The following is a 16,090-nucleotide window of genomic DNA, read 5'->3' as shown; positions in this document are numbered from 1 at the left end:
GTGCGAAAGAAATGGCAGAAATGGTTGAGGAGAAGAACGGTTCACAAAGAGAAAAAGAGACGTTACGAGGTCAGTGATTATTTTAGCATATTTCCCTTGCAGCCCAAATGACTCCAGATTGAAGCAACTGTGTGATTATGCACACCTTGCGCACTTCAATGTACACATGGAGCTTCAGCCTAAGCAAGCTTTGCTTAGTGAATACTGACTTCAATAGAGCAATAGTGGATCTGAATGTATTGCCTTTTCTATCTTTTCACTGTGCTCTCCCACTGATTTTGTGGGTGTGTGTATAAATATGTAAAGCCCTATATCGGCAAATAAGAGGATGAACTAGGATATAAAATGTCAGTTCCATGAACTGATTAAATTTCATTGACTTAGATGCAGGGCAGCTGTGTGTCCTGCATCACAGAGGAAAATAGTCTATTGGAAGGGTTGTCATAGGGCTTGTCTGTACCAGGGAAAGAACCCGTACCGACCTCAATTCCAATCCTGTTGGAACAGATGATGTATGACCATTTTGATAGCAAAACTGCTTCTTTTAGGCTTTCATGTAATTTTTAAAAATTCACTTCGCATTCCGCAGCTTCCAGGAAAAACCAGATTTTTAAAAAATTTTTTATATTCAATAACACATACAGTTACAGTTATATGCTCAAGGTAAAGCGTATCGTGTATTTACATAAATTTCAATATTACCCCACCCTTCTATTACTTTTACCCTGCCATATCTTTACTTCTTTCTCTACTACATTGCATTACATTACATATTACCTTCAATTCCTTTTTTTCTTTCCCCCCTCCCTTTACCCTCCCTTTACCTATGTCTCCCTCCCTTACCTCCCTTCCCTTCCCCTCTGAACTCACATTTCACCAGATTTTTAAAACAGATGTCCATCTGCATTGGGACGGCAGAGGAATAGATAGGTGTATGGCAAATGCCCAGTGCTACTTGTTTAGCACCAGGGCCACCACCCACTCTCCAGCTGAGACCAGCCACATTGAAAAATAAAAGTATGAAGTTTTTTTCTGCTTCAGGGCTGCTGCTGACTTCCCAACAGAGTGCCACTTCCCAAAAGAGGTCACTTCCTCTGAGATCAGAATGAGGTGCTCAGCCATGAGATCAATGATGGGGGAAGGGTTGATTGGGCTACAACCTCATCATTGATAGCATGGCTGGGCACCTTGTTCTGAGGTCAAAGCAAGTGACTTCACCAGTGAGTCCCTGCTGGGGAGGTGTCTGGCTGGGAAGGCAGTTGTGGTGGCCCCAAGGAGAAGGAGGAAAAGAAACTGGGCATGGGAAATTGTGGACATCATTTCAGTTTCAGTGCAGTATATTACAAGCAGTCACAGCACTATCAGGGTCAGTTTGAGGCAGCTTGGGGCAGAATACTCTAAATTGCATCCATATTATTTTTGCTGGTGTAGACAAGTTCATAAAGGACAGTCTTCTGGCTGCAAGTGTGTTGTGCTTGAAGGGATGTCCAGACAAGTCCAGCTTAAAGACTGTTTGTCCACTGTTAATAACGTGCCTGACACTTTGCAGATAAAATCACTCAAATTCATTCTTGGATGCTATAATTAATACAGATCCAGTGAAGGTAGCATTGGCCCCTTATTGTCCTCTGTATTGGATATATTTCAGTTTTGTGTAGCCCAAGGATGTGGACAGGATTCTTGAAGATATGATACACACCACATATTGGACAGCTGCCCTTTTTGGCTCATAAATGCACTTGGGAGGACTGACTGAATAGGTAAAGGCAGGAATTGGGAAATTGCAACAAGGCATTGTTCCATCTTGTCCAAAAGAGGCTATAGCAAGGCCTTTATTGAAGAAAAAACCTTCCTGGGACTTTAGATAATTACAAGCTAGTCTCCAATATCCTTTTTTGAGACAGAGTTATGGAGCATGTGGTGTTCTCCAAGCTCCAGGAGTACCTATATGAAATGGATTACCTTGATCTAGTTCAGTCTGGCTCCAGAGGGAAAGACAGTTTTGGTAGCCATGATGCATGGCCTATGGATAAAACTGGGCATGAGGGTTATGCCCTTGTTGATTCTATAGGATTTTTCTGCAATTATTGAGACAATTGACCATAGTATCCTTCTGGGCTGCCTCTCTAGAATGGGATTGGAGATACTGTTTTACAGTGGTTGCAGTCTTTCCTGGAATTGAGGAGACTGTGTTGGAGGCTGCCCATTTGATACCCTAGCCATTGATCTATGAGATCCTCCATGCAGTTTAACATACACATAAAACTACTGGGAGATGTTGCCCACAGCTTTGGTGTCACCAGTATGACCAAGGAAGATATTTTGCTACTAAATCAATGTCTGCTGTCAATAACAGACTGGATGGGGATGAACCAAAGGAAAGTTAATCCAGACCAAACAAAGGTGTTCCTGCTCATTTATCCCTGTTGAAATTCATTTTTTATTTTTTGTGGGTTTTTCGGGCCATGTGGCCATGTTCCACATAGCCTGAAAAACCCACAAAAAAACTATGGATGTCGGCCATGAAAGCCTTCGACTTTACATTGAAATTCATTTTGCTAGCTTTGGCCCACTTCACAAATCTGTTGAGGTAATTTTGAATTCTGATCATATCCTACCCTCCCTCTCAATCTGGTGTCATTGCAAATTTGGTAAGTGTGTCTTCTGTTCCATTGTCTATGTCATTTATAAAGATGTTAAACAACATCAGAGCTAGGACAGAATCCTGAGGTATCCCACTAATTACTTTTCTCTCAGATTAAGAGCAACCATTTGCGAGTACCTTCTCAATTTGGTCCATCAACAATTACACATCAGCCTAACTGTAACACAGTCTAGCTCTCAGTTCAACAGGTGACCTGCAATAATATCATGGGGAACTTTGTCAAAAGCCTTACACAAATCAAGATATACTATATTCACAATACTCTTTTGATCACACACTGCACTGCATGGCACGTGGTGTCACGGCGCATCTCTGGTGCTGCATCCGCACAATGTAGCACCAAAGAAGTACCGTTAAGCAGTGGTGCCTTGGCTATTGTGCCCTTTCCAGCTTTATGCAGCTCCTTTTTGTGCTCTGGAAAGGCCAGATTGGGGCCACGGGGTGTGGTTGCCCTAGCTCTGATCTGGCTATAAAAGGAGAGGCTAGAGGCCACTCCTTCAGGGTTGTCTGCACAGCCCCTTGGTCTACATTTTTCCATGTATCTGTGGAAGTAGACCAAGTTTACGAAAGTTCATGCTACAGGTTTCACACAATTAGTTTCAAAGATGCTACAAGGTCCCTTTGCATACTTACATTTCAAAAGTAATATAACAAATAGTAATGACACTATATTGGTATAATTTTTAAAGCCTTTTAAACTTAACTTAAAGGACTTTTTAGGTCATTTTTAGAGGCATTTGAACAGGAACCTTTCAGATTTTATGCCATTCTTTTCTTCTCTTGCGAACCAACCAACCAACCCTCCCCCCAAGTTAGCAATTAACGAATGAGTAATAAATCAAGTAAACAATGCACTAAGTTGCCTTTTCAGCAATCTAACAAGTAATGATAATGGATTACTTTTCAAACATCTCAACAATTAATGGGACAAATTATTTTTAAAAAGTTACTTTCCAAGCTCTGCACTAGTGGGAGGTCTTTGCCTTCTTATGCCACTTTGGGGGCATTGGCTTTTAACAAGGCATTCAGTGATTCAAGGGGGGAAAGGAGGTGAAGCTCTTTGCCAAAGCCTTTTTGAACTGGCTAACAGGGCAGGAATGATGTGTGCCCATTTTCTATGTGATTTTTAAAAAAATATACAATGGGATACACAGAATGATAACGTTATCAAAACAAAAACAAAACTAAACCTACAACTAGAAGCTGTTAAGGCATTGGTCACAAGAAGGATGTTTAGTAGTGGATGTCCCCAGAAAACTGAGCACAGAAGTTGAAATAATGTTTCCTCTTTGTATACTGATGAGGAACATAACAGGCAAATTAATCTTAGAAGTGAGTGATAATAAATAAAAGTCTTTGAACTTTAATGACAGTTGGCTCCTGCTTATAACCTGTTTGTCCAGATTCTAGGTGGTTGGACAAGAGGCAGAAATCATTTGAAAAGGAAGAATTTTTTTTGTTATGCCTTCTTTGCATATGCAGTAGGACCTTCTTGTCCTTATATACATTATGAAAACCTTTGATTGCAACTGGGAGCAGGAATGCACCATTTGGTGAGAGCTTCAAGCCACAAAACTTGTTGTGCATTGGCCAAAACATATCAGTGTGAAGAACAGATAGACCCAATTACTACATGATAGCAGGTTGTATTGAAACAGAAAAAAACACCATAAGGTATTTCTAGTTTAAATATGTTGTTCATAAAGGACGGATCAAATGATTAAACTTTTTAACTTGTAAAAGAGAAGAGATGGGGGGACTGAAACACTCTCATATTGTCTGGGCAAAAATTTCAGGAATGACCCACCCTTTACCACATCACCTTCCTTTCTCTCTGACTTCTATATCCTGCAAGTTGGCAGTGCCAACAATAGACCAAAAGCATTTCAGAAGACCCAGTCCACTCTTTTGCAGAGAAGCCTGCACCAAACAACTGTTTGATAGGCCATAGTCACTGCAGGGGGACGTGGTAACAAAGTGGAGGGAAGGCAGGGAATTCACACCTGGAGGAAAGAAGATGCTACCCATAAAGCAGGTGACAGTAAAGGAAGATATCTAAATGCTGCCAGTACACCTTCATTTTGCTATTCTCACTGATTCCATGGCCAGAATGAGAATCAACATTTTATGTTTTACATTAAAGAGAGTTCATGTCCACCATTTCCAGAGACCTTTACCACAAGCCTGACAAGTGAGCTGAGGCTCGAAAGACAAGGATCACTTAAGGCCAAGTAATGAATTTCTCGATGATTCTCCAATCTGGACTAAGGACTTCTTGGCTGTCAGACTGTATGCTTAGCTACTGCTGGATGCCACCTCTCCATGGCTAGAGGTAGCTGTGATGGCTAGAGTTAATATTATTTGACTAGAACCAGGTAGCAACAAATATACGGAGAACATTCTGGCACAGATGTCATACATCAAGACCAAACTAGGAAGAGAAAAGCCCAAATATTTCTCTTCTTTGTGTTACATTGTTATGATTTTTCCCTCTTGTGTCGGGTAGGTGGGATAGACAGGGAACGCCAGTCACATGATTCTTTCTGCCAGGAAGTAACAATTCTCAAGAGGTGAGAAGTTTGAGTGGCTCATTCACTATTTTTAAAGGGTGCTGCATTTGTGTACATAGCAGAATATCAGTATATCTGTTTGGCTGCTATTTATACTTGTATCTGTGGACTTCCGATTAACTTAGCAGGAAAAAACACGTTGTCAGGGTTCATGTCTGTACCAGACCACGCAATGGGAGTATGACAAAAAAAGTGAAAATGCATCTGTTTGCATGCTAGGTGGACAGAGAAAAAAGTAAATAAAATGGAGCAGCCATGGATGTGTGGCTGACAATGATTTAAGGAAACTGGCTTGTGGGCTGCCATTCTGCAATGAGGCAATCTTGGAATGAGGAAACATGTGGCCACTTTAGCTAGATTTGCCACAATTTGCCTCAATGTCCGTAATAATAGTGTAGATAAGCCCAGAGTTGCTGTGATTCCGGAAAACCTGTGGCCCACCTGTGGTAAGCGTAGACTTGCCTATGGTAGCGACGCACTCGCAGCATGACAAGCTACAATAAACAGCTCTGTCTAAAGCATACCACAAAACACAAGCAAGATGCAAAAAAACAAAAAAACAAAACAAAACCGAACATGAAACAAACCCCTATGCTTATCTCTGCTGAGGAATATATGAGAAGACTCATTTAAACCTGTACTAGTAGTGATGGTCAAAGTGGCAATCCATGGACTGGCACCGCTTGGCTACCTATTGTCTGTCAGTTACTTTCCAGAAAAGAAAGACACAGTAGGAGTCAATGAGCACAGATATAGGCTGGTCTAGGGCACACTGAGGAAATCATCCTGCTGATCCCCCACATCAGATAGCTTAAGAAGCATTGGCTTAGGTGAGTATACTGATCACCACCTATTCATTCAAAAAGGCTTTGAGAAACGTGGGGAACGTCATAATTATTTACTGCATGTGTGCATTTGTCATGATTGTGTCGTGCACTTTCTTTGACAGGATTACTGGAAAACAGTTTATTAGTGAAATACAAGAGCTCTTTATGGGCAAGCACGTAAATAGTGAAGGAGCAGCAGCAAACCACATGGAGCTCATTTGCTTTGTGCCCTCAGTGCATCGTTTTGCTCAAGGCAGCTAGTTTCAAGTACGCAGGAATGGATGCCTGTGGTTCCTGCTGAATAAACCTACTATTATAGCAGAGATGGCCCTCAGCCACCAGCCTTGCCCCTAATTATAACATTTGGAACAGGGATTATCATTCTGTGTGCATTTTGTTTGACTCAACCTTTTGAGTACTTTTTTGGAGTACCTGAAGTGTGCCACAGGAGTAGAAACTGGGCAGCCCAGATTACAATCAGTGGGGAGGACAGCCCTGGCTCTGACCTTCCTGTCTGAAGGACTGCTGTGTCCAATTTAATATTGCTCTCCTCCTTCCTAGTAACAGTGTCCTCCCTGCCTCAGTGTGGCAGAAACGTGCACAATCAGGGTTAACTTAAAATCTAAACTAAACTCCAAGCCACACGGTTGGAAGTCTTCCCAGACAACTCACCACGACAGCAAAGAGTTATGTGAGGCAACTTAACCAAAAGGGAAAAAAGAAAAAGGAAAAAAAGAGCAGGATGGACCTCTTACAGAAAAGAGAATCTAAGGAAACTCTATTCACTTCTGTTTCTGCAGGAGATAATCCTCCCAGAGGAATTTGCCCTCCTGTGAAAAAATCCTCGGTAAGTATTTGGTGTTTTGCTTCTTTTTAACTTCCCTGGAAAAATTCTCAAATGCCATGGCTGTTCTCTCTCTCCCTGTTGTGTTTTGGCCTCAGACAAACTCCGTCCCTTGCCTAGGGTTAGTATTAGCATTACAAGTTCAGAATGAACTGCTGTCTCACTCATCCGTTTGATCGACTAAAAAGGCAGCTCAGGCAAGAGAAGGGGAAAAATTTGAACCAAAGCTTTCTTTGGGAGTTGCCATGGTAGTTCTTGTCTTCTGTCTGGAAAATTCACTTCCAAGAATGTTTTCTTTTTGAAGAAAGGAGGAACAGTAGATACTGGGGGTGGATGCAGCTAGCATTCACCTTTTCTTGGTGTATTTGAAACACTTCCAAATTCAGCTACAAAGCAATACATTTTTAAATGCAAACTTATGCCATGATCCATTCCCAGTTCCCTCTTGTCTTGCTTTGTTTCAGCAGCCTAATTTCTTGGGGGTGATGGGTGAAGGAATTATTTCTATGGTCAAATTATTGGAAGTCAGAAATCTTGGTGAGCTACTCCAAATCTCCTAGAATTCCAGCTGGACATCCTGATCTATCTTCTACCCAGCCCTGCGGCAGGTTGCTAAAACAAACTTTGGGTTGCAATATTTTGAGTTACATTGGTGCCAGCTCTGGTCTATCACCAAGAAGGTGACTTACTATTACAATATATAACATACTTATTATTTTATCCATTATATTGATAGGAGGTTCATTTACAGGTTGCTCCAAAAGTGAAAAAAATGTAGATCTGGCCAAAGTCATATAATACCTGAAGCCAGCCAAGATATTTTAGTATGTAGGCACAACATTTTAGAAACAATTCTTCCCCTCCCTGGCAGTAAAAATATAATACTAACCAATTAATTGCTGAAGTCTGCTGTACTTTCACAATACCCCAAACCTGCTATTGATGTGGTCCCCTCACTATGCTATGGCCTGGAAGACCTACTGTGATAGAGAATTCACTACTTGCAAAGAAAGGAAATCAAGGGTGTCAAGCTCCAGATAGGGAATTATGTGTCCCTCAAAGAGCAAGATAAAATAGATGAATAAATACAATTGTACAAGACAAATGGTTCAAAAAGAGGCAAGGTGCAGGGAATACTCTGCTGGCATTCATTGCTTTTTATCAGATCCCATTTGATCTTGGATGCTAAGCCAGGATGATCAGATGTCATAACTGCAAAGGGGGACAAGGCACTGCAAAATGTAGGACATTCAAGAAAAATGTAAGTCATTACGAAATAAAAACAAAATTAAAAAAACCCCACTAATATAAATATTAATTCATGCTTCTTAGTCATGCTCAAAGTGGAGGGTATTTTGAAATTCTTCCTGTACAGAATGTTGAAACGTAGAACAGGTCTTGGAAAAGGAGAGAGTCTGGTTACTATGTGCTAAAATGGATCAGCCCTGTTTAGTAAATGGATGGAAGACCACCAAAAATACCAGGTGCTGTAGGCTGTATTTCAGAGGAAAGAACTGGCAAAATCATCTCTGAGCATTGCTTCCCTAAGAAAACTCTATGACGTTCATGGGGCCACCATAAATCAACAGGTGATTTGAAGGCACACATACCCTCAGTCCATGGATCAGCCTGTTGCTTTCATCTAAAATATCTGTGGGCTTAATGAGTGTTTGAAATCGCTTAGCTTGCACACTATGAGCCAGCGTGCTTTGAGTGTTGGACTACGACTCTGGAGACCAGGGTCTGATCCCCATCTTGGCCATAAAACCCACTGGGTGACCTTGGACATATCACATACTCTCAGCCTCAGGAGAAGGCAATGGCAAACGTCCTCTGAACTAATCTTGCCAAGAAAACCCCATGATCCTAAATCTTGCTTTAGGATTGTCATTAGTCAGAAATGACTTGAAGGCAAACAACAACAAGCTTCCAAGCTAACTTTTAATAGCATTGACAACAATTTTAGTAACTATTAAATAGTAAATTAATACCTTATTTTTTAAAAATCCCTTTTTGAACAAAATCTCTCTTTTTTTAAAAAAACAAACCCAGAAGGCACAGGATTCTAAGCAAATTATTATGCAGACAAGGAGTGGTTCTAGCTCTGTTTGTCATCATCTGCAGTACTGTGCAAACAGGTGTCCTTTATCAAGTTCCACACTTCCCTTGGGATATGGCAAGGAGCTATTTGTTGGGGCTGGGGAAAGAACTTTCCATTCTTAGAGAGAAAACGTTATGGCTTGAACATTATGGCAAGAAAAATAATCCTACAAGTCATGCTTTACCCCGAGAGATGATGCCCTGTGCAACAAGTGAGAAAACACAAGGAGTACAAGAAAAAAATTATCACCCAGAAAAACTCTCTTGTTTAAAACTTGATCAGATGAAACCGTTTCACTCTATGCAAGGTTGTCATTTGTCCAGATTCCTGACCTAATGAGGGAATACATTAGCTTTGCCGTCTGTGCAATTTCATAGGTCCATGGTAGAATTATCTCAAAAAATGACTCGTAAAATTTATGTACTGTTTCCCATATCCATGGCCTTTTGAAGGAGACTATGGACTAAAAATGGCAACACTGTAACAAGGCTTTTAAAGTTTTGTTTTCCTTGCATATCATTTTTGTCTTGGACGTGACTGGGTGGTCCTTTTTCCCCTTCCAAACTTTTTCTTATACAATATGTAGTAAAGAAGTGAAATTACAACTTCCCATAGCATCCATCTCGCATACCTGTCCCATTACATGTCTACATGTGTGGGTGACATTTGAAAAATTGTTCTCATTTGGAAAGAACATAATTGTTTGTAATGGTTAAAATCTAATGCATTTACACTTGAGAAGTGTTTGAATTCCTTCATACATTTTTGACATCATCTATATACTTTGTGCCCACATTCCTGGATTTTTTGCATGTTTACTTAGCCCATTCACTGCACCGTATACAGATATCATATCAAAGCCCAGGTATGCCAGATGGATAAAATGGGAAGACGCAGTCTTTCTTCCCCACTACATGTAGAGAGAAAATGAAGAAGATAATACCATTGACTCATCAGGACCTTGAGTAGTTACTATTATCAATTAATAAACAGAGATAATGAAGAGCTGATTTAAACCATGAAAACCTGTTTAGTGTAGTGGTTTGAGCATTGGATTATGACTCTGGAGAACAGAGTTCAAATCCCCACTTGCTCATGAAAACCCACTGGGTGACCTTGGGCCAGTCACACTCTCTCAGCCTCCAAGGATGGCAATGACAAGCCCCCTCTAAAGAAACTTGCCAAGAAAACCCTGTGATAGGTTCATTTTAGGGTTGCCAGAAGTCGGAAATGACTTGAAGGCACACAACACACTCACAGTTTAAAGCGCACATTGCGGGTTATTAGAAGTGTGTATCACCTACAAGCATCAGACTTTCCAGGCCTATGTGTTTTTTTAATTTATGTTTTTTCAACTTTCATGGGAGTCCTGTGTTCCTAACCCCAACAAACAGGGAAGGTCCACTATAGATTCATCTAAGTGTTTAACAACATTGTAGCCCATGCCACATATTTGAATGTTCTTGATAAAAGAACATAAAGTGTTATTTGCCCATGTTCTACGAACATGTGTATGAGGAATTGGGGCCATTGCACCTGGTTTTAGCCTCTCCCAGTGGATGTTAATTTAAACATTAGGGACAGTATAGACAATTGTCATGGGAAAAATATTCATTTTGTTTACACCTGAATGTGAACTTCCCTAATTTGGACTTCCCAATTCAGTATACAAAAGAAAAGACAATTAGTACTTTAACATCCACACTTTCCTACATTTTTGATACATGTTTCCACTCCAAAAAGCATACACAAATGCATTTTAATAGGAAAATATATTTCTAAAATATGTATATTAGGAAAACCTGAAATACAAAAATGTGCATATTAGGAGAAATGCCCATGAAAATATATGTGTTTTTGCAAAGTTTCTACAAAAGTCACAATTGATGTGGAAATTGAACATTTGGCCCCCTGGCCGCCTGAATTTGCCGACCCTGCTGTAATGGGTGAATCAGTGCATCTTCAGGAATGTTTTCCTGCCAAGGATCATTAAAGTATACATTAAAGAAATGCAACACTAATTACTGGTTTCAAAGTTGTGCTGCATAATTACAGCCTTCAGCTTTGCAGAGTGGTGCCTGATGTGCACCTAAACAGCTACTTGCTGTCAGACTCATGTCAGCAACACTGAATGTATTGTTTTTGCTATTTAACATATGTTTGTGGTTCTCAGTAGGTTATGCTTCTCCTTTATATCCTGGGATAACAGCACAAAAATGATGCAACAGCATTCTGGCAAAAGTGCCAGCTAGCATTGTTTCCTTGTTGTATAGTGAAGCCTTACAAAAATTGAGGACAAAAGTAAGGGCTTGGCTCTGAAAGCAACATTACTATCAGTTTGCTTTTGGGCTTTTTGTATTTGTTATCTGGCGATCCTACCCACACTGACATGATTATGTTCCTTTTCCGTTTCAATTTTTTCCTCTCCTGCTTTCACGGCACTCTCTGTCAACTAGTAGATGGCTGAGGTGCACACATGTTGAGATTTGGTTCTTGATGGGAACTGCTAAGTCAGTAAAACAAAAAGAATTTTATAGAAATCTACTGATGTTCACCCTCATCTGGTAGATCCCCTCTGAAGGACACATAACGTTCCCCCCTCCCTTTTTAATTTTAACAATAGTTTCCCCTCACTTTTTACTAAGGGAGTCATGCATCTCCTCATGAGACAAATCCTCAGCTCTTCTTTAATACATTACCATGGATGCTCACTGACACTTACTGTTTCAAAACTGTTGTGTGGTGTACAATTCCACTCACACTTATTTCTGCTGTAGGTAGAAAATGGTATCCAGAAGGAAAACACACACACACACACACAGAGTGCATTTGACATCAGTTCACTGAGTTGATCATCAGTAATTGAGATAAGTCTTTATTTATTGTAAGCTTTCGGTTCTCCTTGAATGCCTTCTCCAGGGATAGCTGTCTCTTCCATTTTGCAATAGAGGTATGTATCTTTGTTTCTGGGACTTATGGTTCTGTGTGTGTCATAATGCCAACTGTACACATGATCCAAGAATGCTTTAAAAAAGTGACACTGCCTCTTTCTGCTCTGCTTCTTTAGAAAGTATGTGGTACCAATTACCCTCTCAGCATCGCCTTCATTGTGGTGAATGAATTTTGTGAACGCTTCTCCTACTATGGCATGAAAGGTGTGTGTGTATCTTTCAAGATTCCTCCTTGGTTTTTCTACAGAATATTTGGCTCCCTTTGCAATTTGTTTTGTATTGTGACAGACTGAGGGCATCAGAGGTGAGAGTGGGGAGGGGGAATTAATGGTAGGAATTACTTGAAATTACTCCATGCCCGATTCCTTGCCTACAGATCTTGAGTCACGGCATTAAAAATAGCTCACCTGTCTTTGAGAACATCTGCACTGTGGAAATAATGCAATTTGACACTATTTTAACTGCCATGATTACATCCTACAGAATCCTGGGATTTGTAGTTTTGTGAGGCATCAGCATTCTCTGGCAGAGAAGACTAAAGACCTTGGAAAATGATAAATCCCAGGATTCCATAGCATGGAGCAAAAGAACTTAACATGGTGTCAGATGGCATTATTTCTACCGTGTGGATGCACCCTCAGATACACATATAGACAGAAGGCTTGCAAACACAGCACCTCAGTTCCCCCTGTTATTTCCCTTGGAAGGGGGAACAGGAAGAGAAGCAGATCTAGAACTCTTTCAGCACTCCATACAGAATGACTGGGAGAACAGGGGAGAGAAGCAAAGAAGGAAGAAAGACTACAGTCCAGTATCCTAGGTTGACATCTTTTCCCCTGTTGCAGGCTGTATGCTTTTATCAATAGCATAATAGCCAACAATTCCAAAAGGGCAACTCATTCAGCACTATATTTTCAAACCAGTAAAAGCAGAACCCCATTTATTTCTAATGTGCTGATGATAAAAGCCCAAAGCATCGAGGTGGTAAGCTATCTGCAACCTCCCAACAGCTATTGTCATACACTAAGTCTTGCCCTCATATACTGTGGATGAAACCCATTATCTTATTTTTCTTGTGTTTTCTCCTTCAGCTGTTCTGACTTTGTACTTCCTCTACTTTCTCCACTGGGATGAGAATACTTCCACTTCAGTCTACCATGCCTTCTCAAGTTTATGCTACTTTACACCAGTCCTTGGGGCGTTCATGGCTGACTCATGGCTGGGAAAATACAAGTAAGAATGAAATGAATTATTTCAAGCATATGGACTTTGGCTCCTCCTCCCCCTGTAATCAATTTTGACATGTATTTATTTATCTAAAATATTGATATCATGCCCTATATTCAAAGATCTCCGGATGGCTTAAAATAAAATAAATTTAAAACAATAAATAATAATAATTTAAAATATTAAAAATACATTAAATTGTTTATCAATAAAAACCAGACATTTTAAAAGCAGTTAAAACAATTTTAACTAGAGCAACCCTAAGACATGTGCATCATGGATAAAAACAGTTTATGTTTTTTAAAAACGTTGGCTTAGATTCTTGTAGGTAGGTCTCTTAATTTGTGGTGGTCACAGGGTGCAGAGGACTATTCTCTTGCCTTGCATTCTGTCCAGAAACTTCCCATGCTTGGCAGCTATCAAGCTGAGGGAAGCTACCAGAGGAAAGAGAGGAGGATGTGCTTCAGATGATGAGGATCTGGTTGCTCTGGGCCGCTGAGGGAAACAAAAGGCTGGTGCACTCCATTTGAGAGCTCACCCTCATTTCTTCCCTCTCAACTGAGGTGAAACCTGCTGTTTATGGGCTGGATTGCCCTTCCACTCACAGAATGACCAGATGTCATCACTGCAAAGGAGGACAAGGCACCACAAAAAACCCTCAAATAGTAGGCATCCCTTATCATAAGGAAAATCTGCTGACCCTACAGAGGACACATCTGACACACCACTTAAATGAATGGGACAACATGTGAACACCAACCCTAACATGTCTAGTCTGTCTGGTTTGTTTAAAGCCTTGGTGGGGTCTAAGGATTTTATCCAGTGTGTACACACACTTGGTTTTAACTTATTTTAATTTGTTAGATAGTTTAACATGTTCTCAACTATAAAATATTTTTTAACGTTTTAAAATTTTAATTTTTTTAAAAATTGTTTACATTAATGTTATATGCAGCCCTGACTGGATATAGAACAGAATATAAATATTTTCACAAAATGAAAGAAATAATTTTTTTAAAATGGTATAGTTTGGCTGGTAGCATCATGGAAATCTGTGATGCCCAACTGCACAGTTTCTGTTTGTTCACATGCTTCAATATTATTGTCTTCAAGGGATTTTAAATTAACCTACATTTCTCTGGTTTGCACCCACACATGTTAATAGAGAACACAAGCAACCAAGCACTGCTTCTGCATATTGCTCATGATCAGTGCTTTGTGTGGAGCACCTTTTCTTTTCTTTTCTTTTTTGGTTAGAAGAAATATGGATGACCCATGGGGGTCCCCACAAGAGGAACAAAATACAACCAGCTGCAGTTGCACCAGCTGTGTACATCAGCACTTATTCACCCATAGCTTTTCTCCAATACTTTGAAGAATGGTGAGGAAAAGGGAGTTATGGTTCTGGTGGAAAGCCAGATAAGAGAAAAATGCTTGTCCCTTTCCCTATCAGGAAACACAGACACACATTCTGTTTTCAGATTATAAATCAGGACACTGCCGTTGGCTGATAGTGTTTTGCCACTTTTTCTCTCTTCTACCACAGAACAATCATTTATCTCTCCATTGTTTACGTTATTGGCCACGTGATCAAGTCAGTCGGGGCAATACCGAATTTGGGAAACCAGGTTGTTCATGTGTAAGTAATGAAGGAATGGGCCTGCTGTGTTTCGATAACATTATTATTAATTAAAACTTCCATTAATGTGTGGATTTCTCAGATGTACTTTGCAAGAAGCACTGTGTGGCTCTCTTTCAGGCCTTTTGTTCTCTTGGCACAATGGTGTTTTCTCCCAACCATGTCTGGACACTGTAGTCTTGAAAGCTGCCAGAGATGTGCATTAGAAAATTCACCAGTCTTGAGTCTCTCTCTTGGGGTACAATGCATCAAACCTCATTCCAGCATAGTCTCGATTTCATTTCAGAATCAACAGCACTGCTTGCTGGTGAACCTCTCTCCAGAGCCAGACCATAAACCCAAACCCATGGATAGCTGCCATACATAGCTGACTTGGTTTAGCCCTGAGAAGAAAGCTTGAACCCACACTCCTCTAAAACTAAAGCACTGTTTTAAGAAATCTTTGTGTTTTGTAATGTCAGAAGTGAAAGGTGTATACCAGCAAGGATACTTTAGTACATTCTAAAATATTGCAGCAGCCTTGTCATTATGGTTTCAGAGCTGATGGTATCAAATTCCTTCACCTCTGATTTTTGTCAGTGGAAAATGTGGCTCTCGAGATGTTGTTGGATTCTACTTCCCATCAGTCTTAAGCATCATGACCAGAAATCAGATGTGATGGAAGCTTCTGTTCAACAAGACCTGGAGTTCTATAGGTTGCCTATCCTAATTTAATGCAATGTATTAAATGCACATATATACAAGGTGATCTGGGAAAAATCTGATGAATCCTCTATCCAGGGGGGCCCTGCAGTTCCAAACCATGGACTCCTGTCAATCTCCTTTCCCTATTTGTCCCTCCATATCCCTCCCTGGATCAGGTTCTTGGGCCTCAAGGTGATCCCGAAATTAACCAGTGGATGTGTTGTTCAGTGGACTCACTACAGTAAGTATGACCAGACATTCTATCAAAACCTAACAGGAATAGCCAGACACAAGTGTACAAAAGAATAAACAAGTAGAAGTTTATTAATACACAATTAGATCATACATTAAAACTTGAAAAATTTAATCATTCACAGCTCCCCCAAACCTATTCAGTTCTTCCCCTCCGGCTGACTGCCTTTTCTCTAGTACAGCCTTCCTCTATCTGATTTACGTCAGAGACAAGCCTCAGTTTTGTATCCTTTCTCCCTCACAGCATTCCTTCAAGTGTGATTGGTGGTACCAACCCACCTTGCCCAACCCCTCCCTTCACACCATCTGAGGACATATTCAGGGATATCT

At 40.4% G+C, this 16,090-nt stretch overlaps 1 protein-coding gene across 2 annotated transcripts in view; it reads left to right on the top strand.

Annotated features, from left to right (window-relative positions):
* Positions 1-6,655: 6,655 nt before the first annotated feature.
* The window catches only part of LOC149313970 (solute carrier family 15 member 2-like), an 88,566-nt gene continuing 79,131 nt past the window's right edge, over positions 6,656-16,090 (top strand). For both annotated transcript variants that reach the window (XM_089523343.1, XM_089523342.1), the window contains exons 1-4: positions 6,656-6,909; positions 12,075-12,162; positions 13,050-13,191; positions 14,732-14,824. In XM_089523343.1, coding sequence (XP_089379469.1) covers positions 6,805-6,909; positions 12,075-12,162; positions 13,050-13,191; positions 14,732-14,824 — 428 coding nt within the window. In that variant the 5' untranslated portion in view covers positions 6,656-6,804. The remainder of the gene's footprint in view (positions 6,910-12,074; positions 12,163-13,049; positions 13,192-14,731; positions 14,825-16,090) is intronic.

The sequence above is a fragment of the Sceloporus occidentalis genome, unplaced genomic scaffold (assembly GCF_023333645.1).
Source record: "Sceloporus occidentalis isolate IW3139 unplaced genomic scaffold, rSceOcc1.0.p SCAF_4, whole genome shotgun sequence".
Lineage (NCBI taxonomy): Eukaryota > Metazoa > Chordata > Lepidosauria > Squamata > Phrynosomatidae > Sceloporus > Sceloporus occidentalis.
Note: the sequence above shows the minus strand (reverse complement) of the source record. Positions and strands in the feature narration are given on the sequence as shown.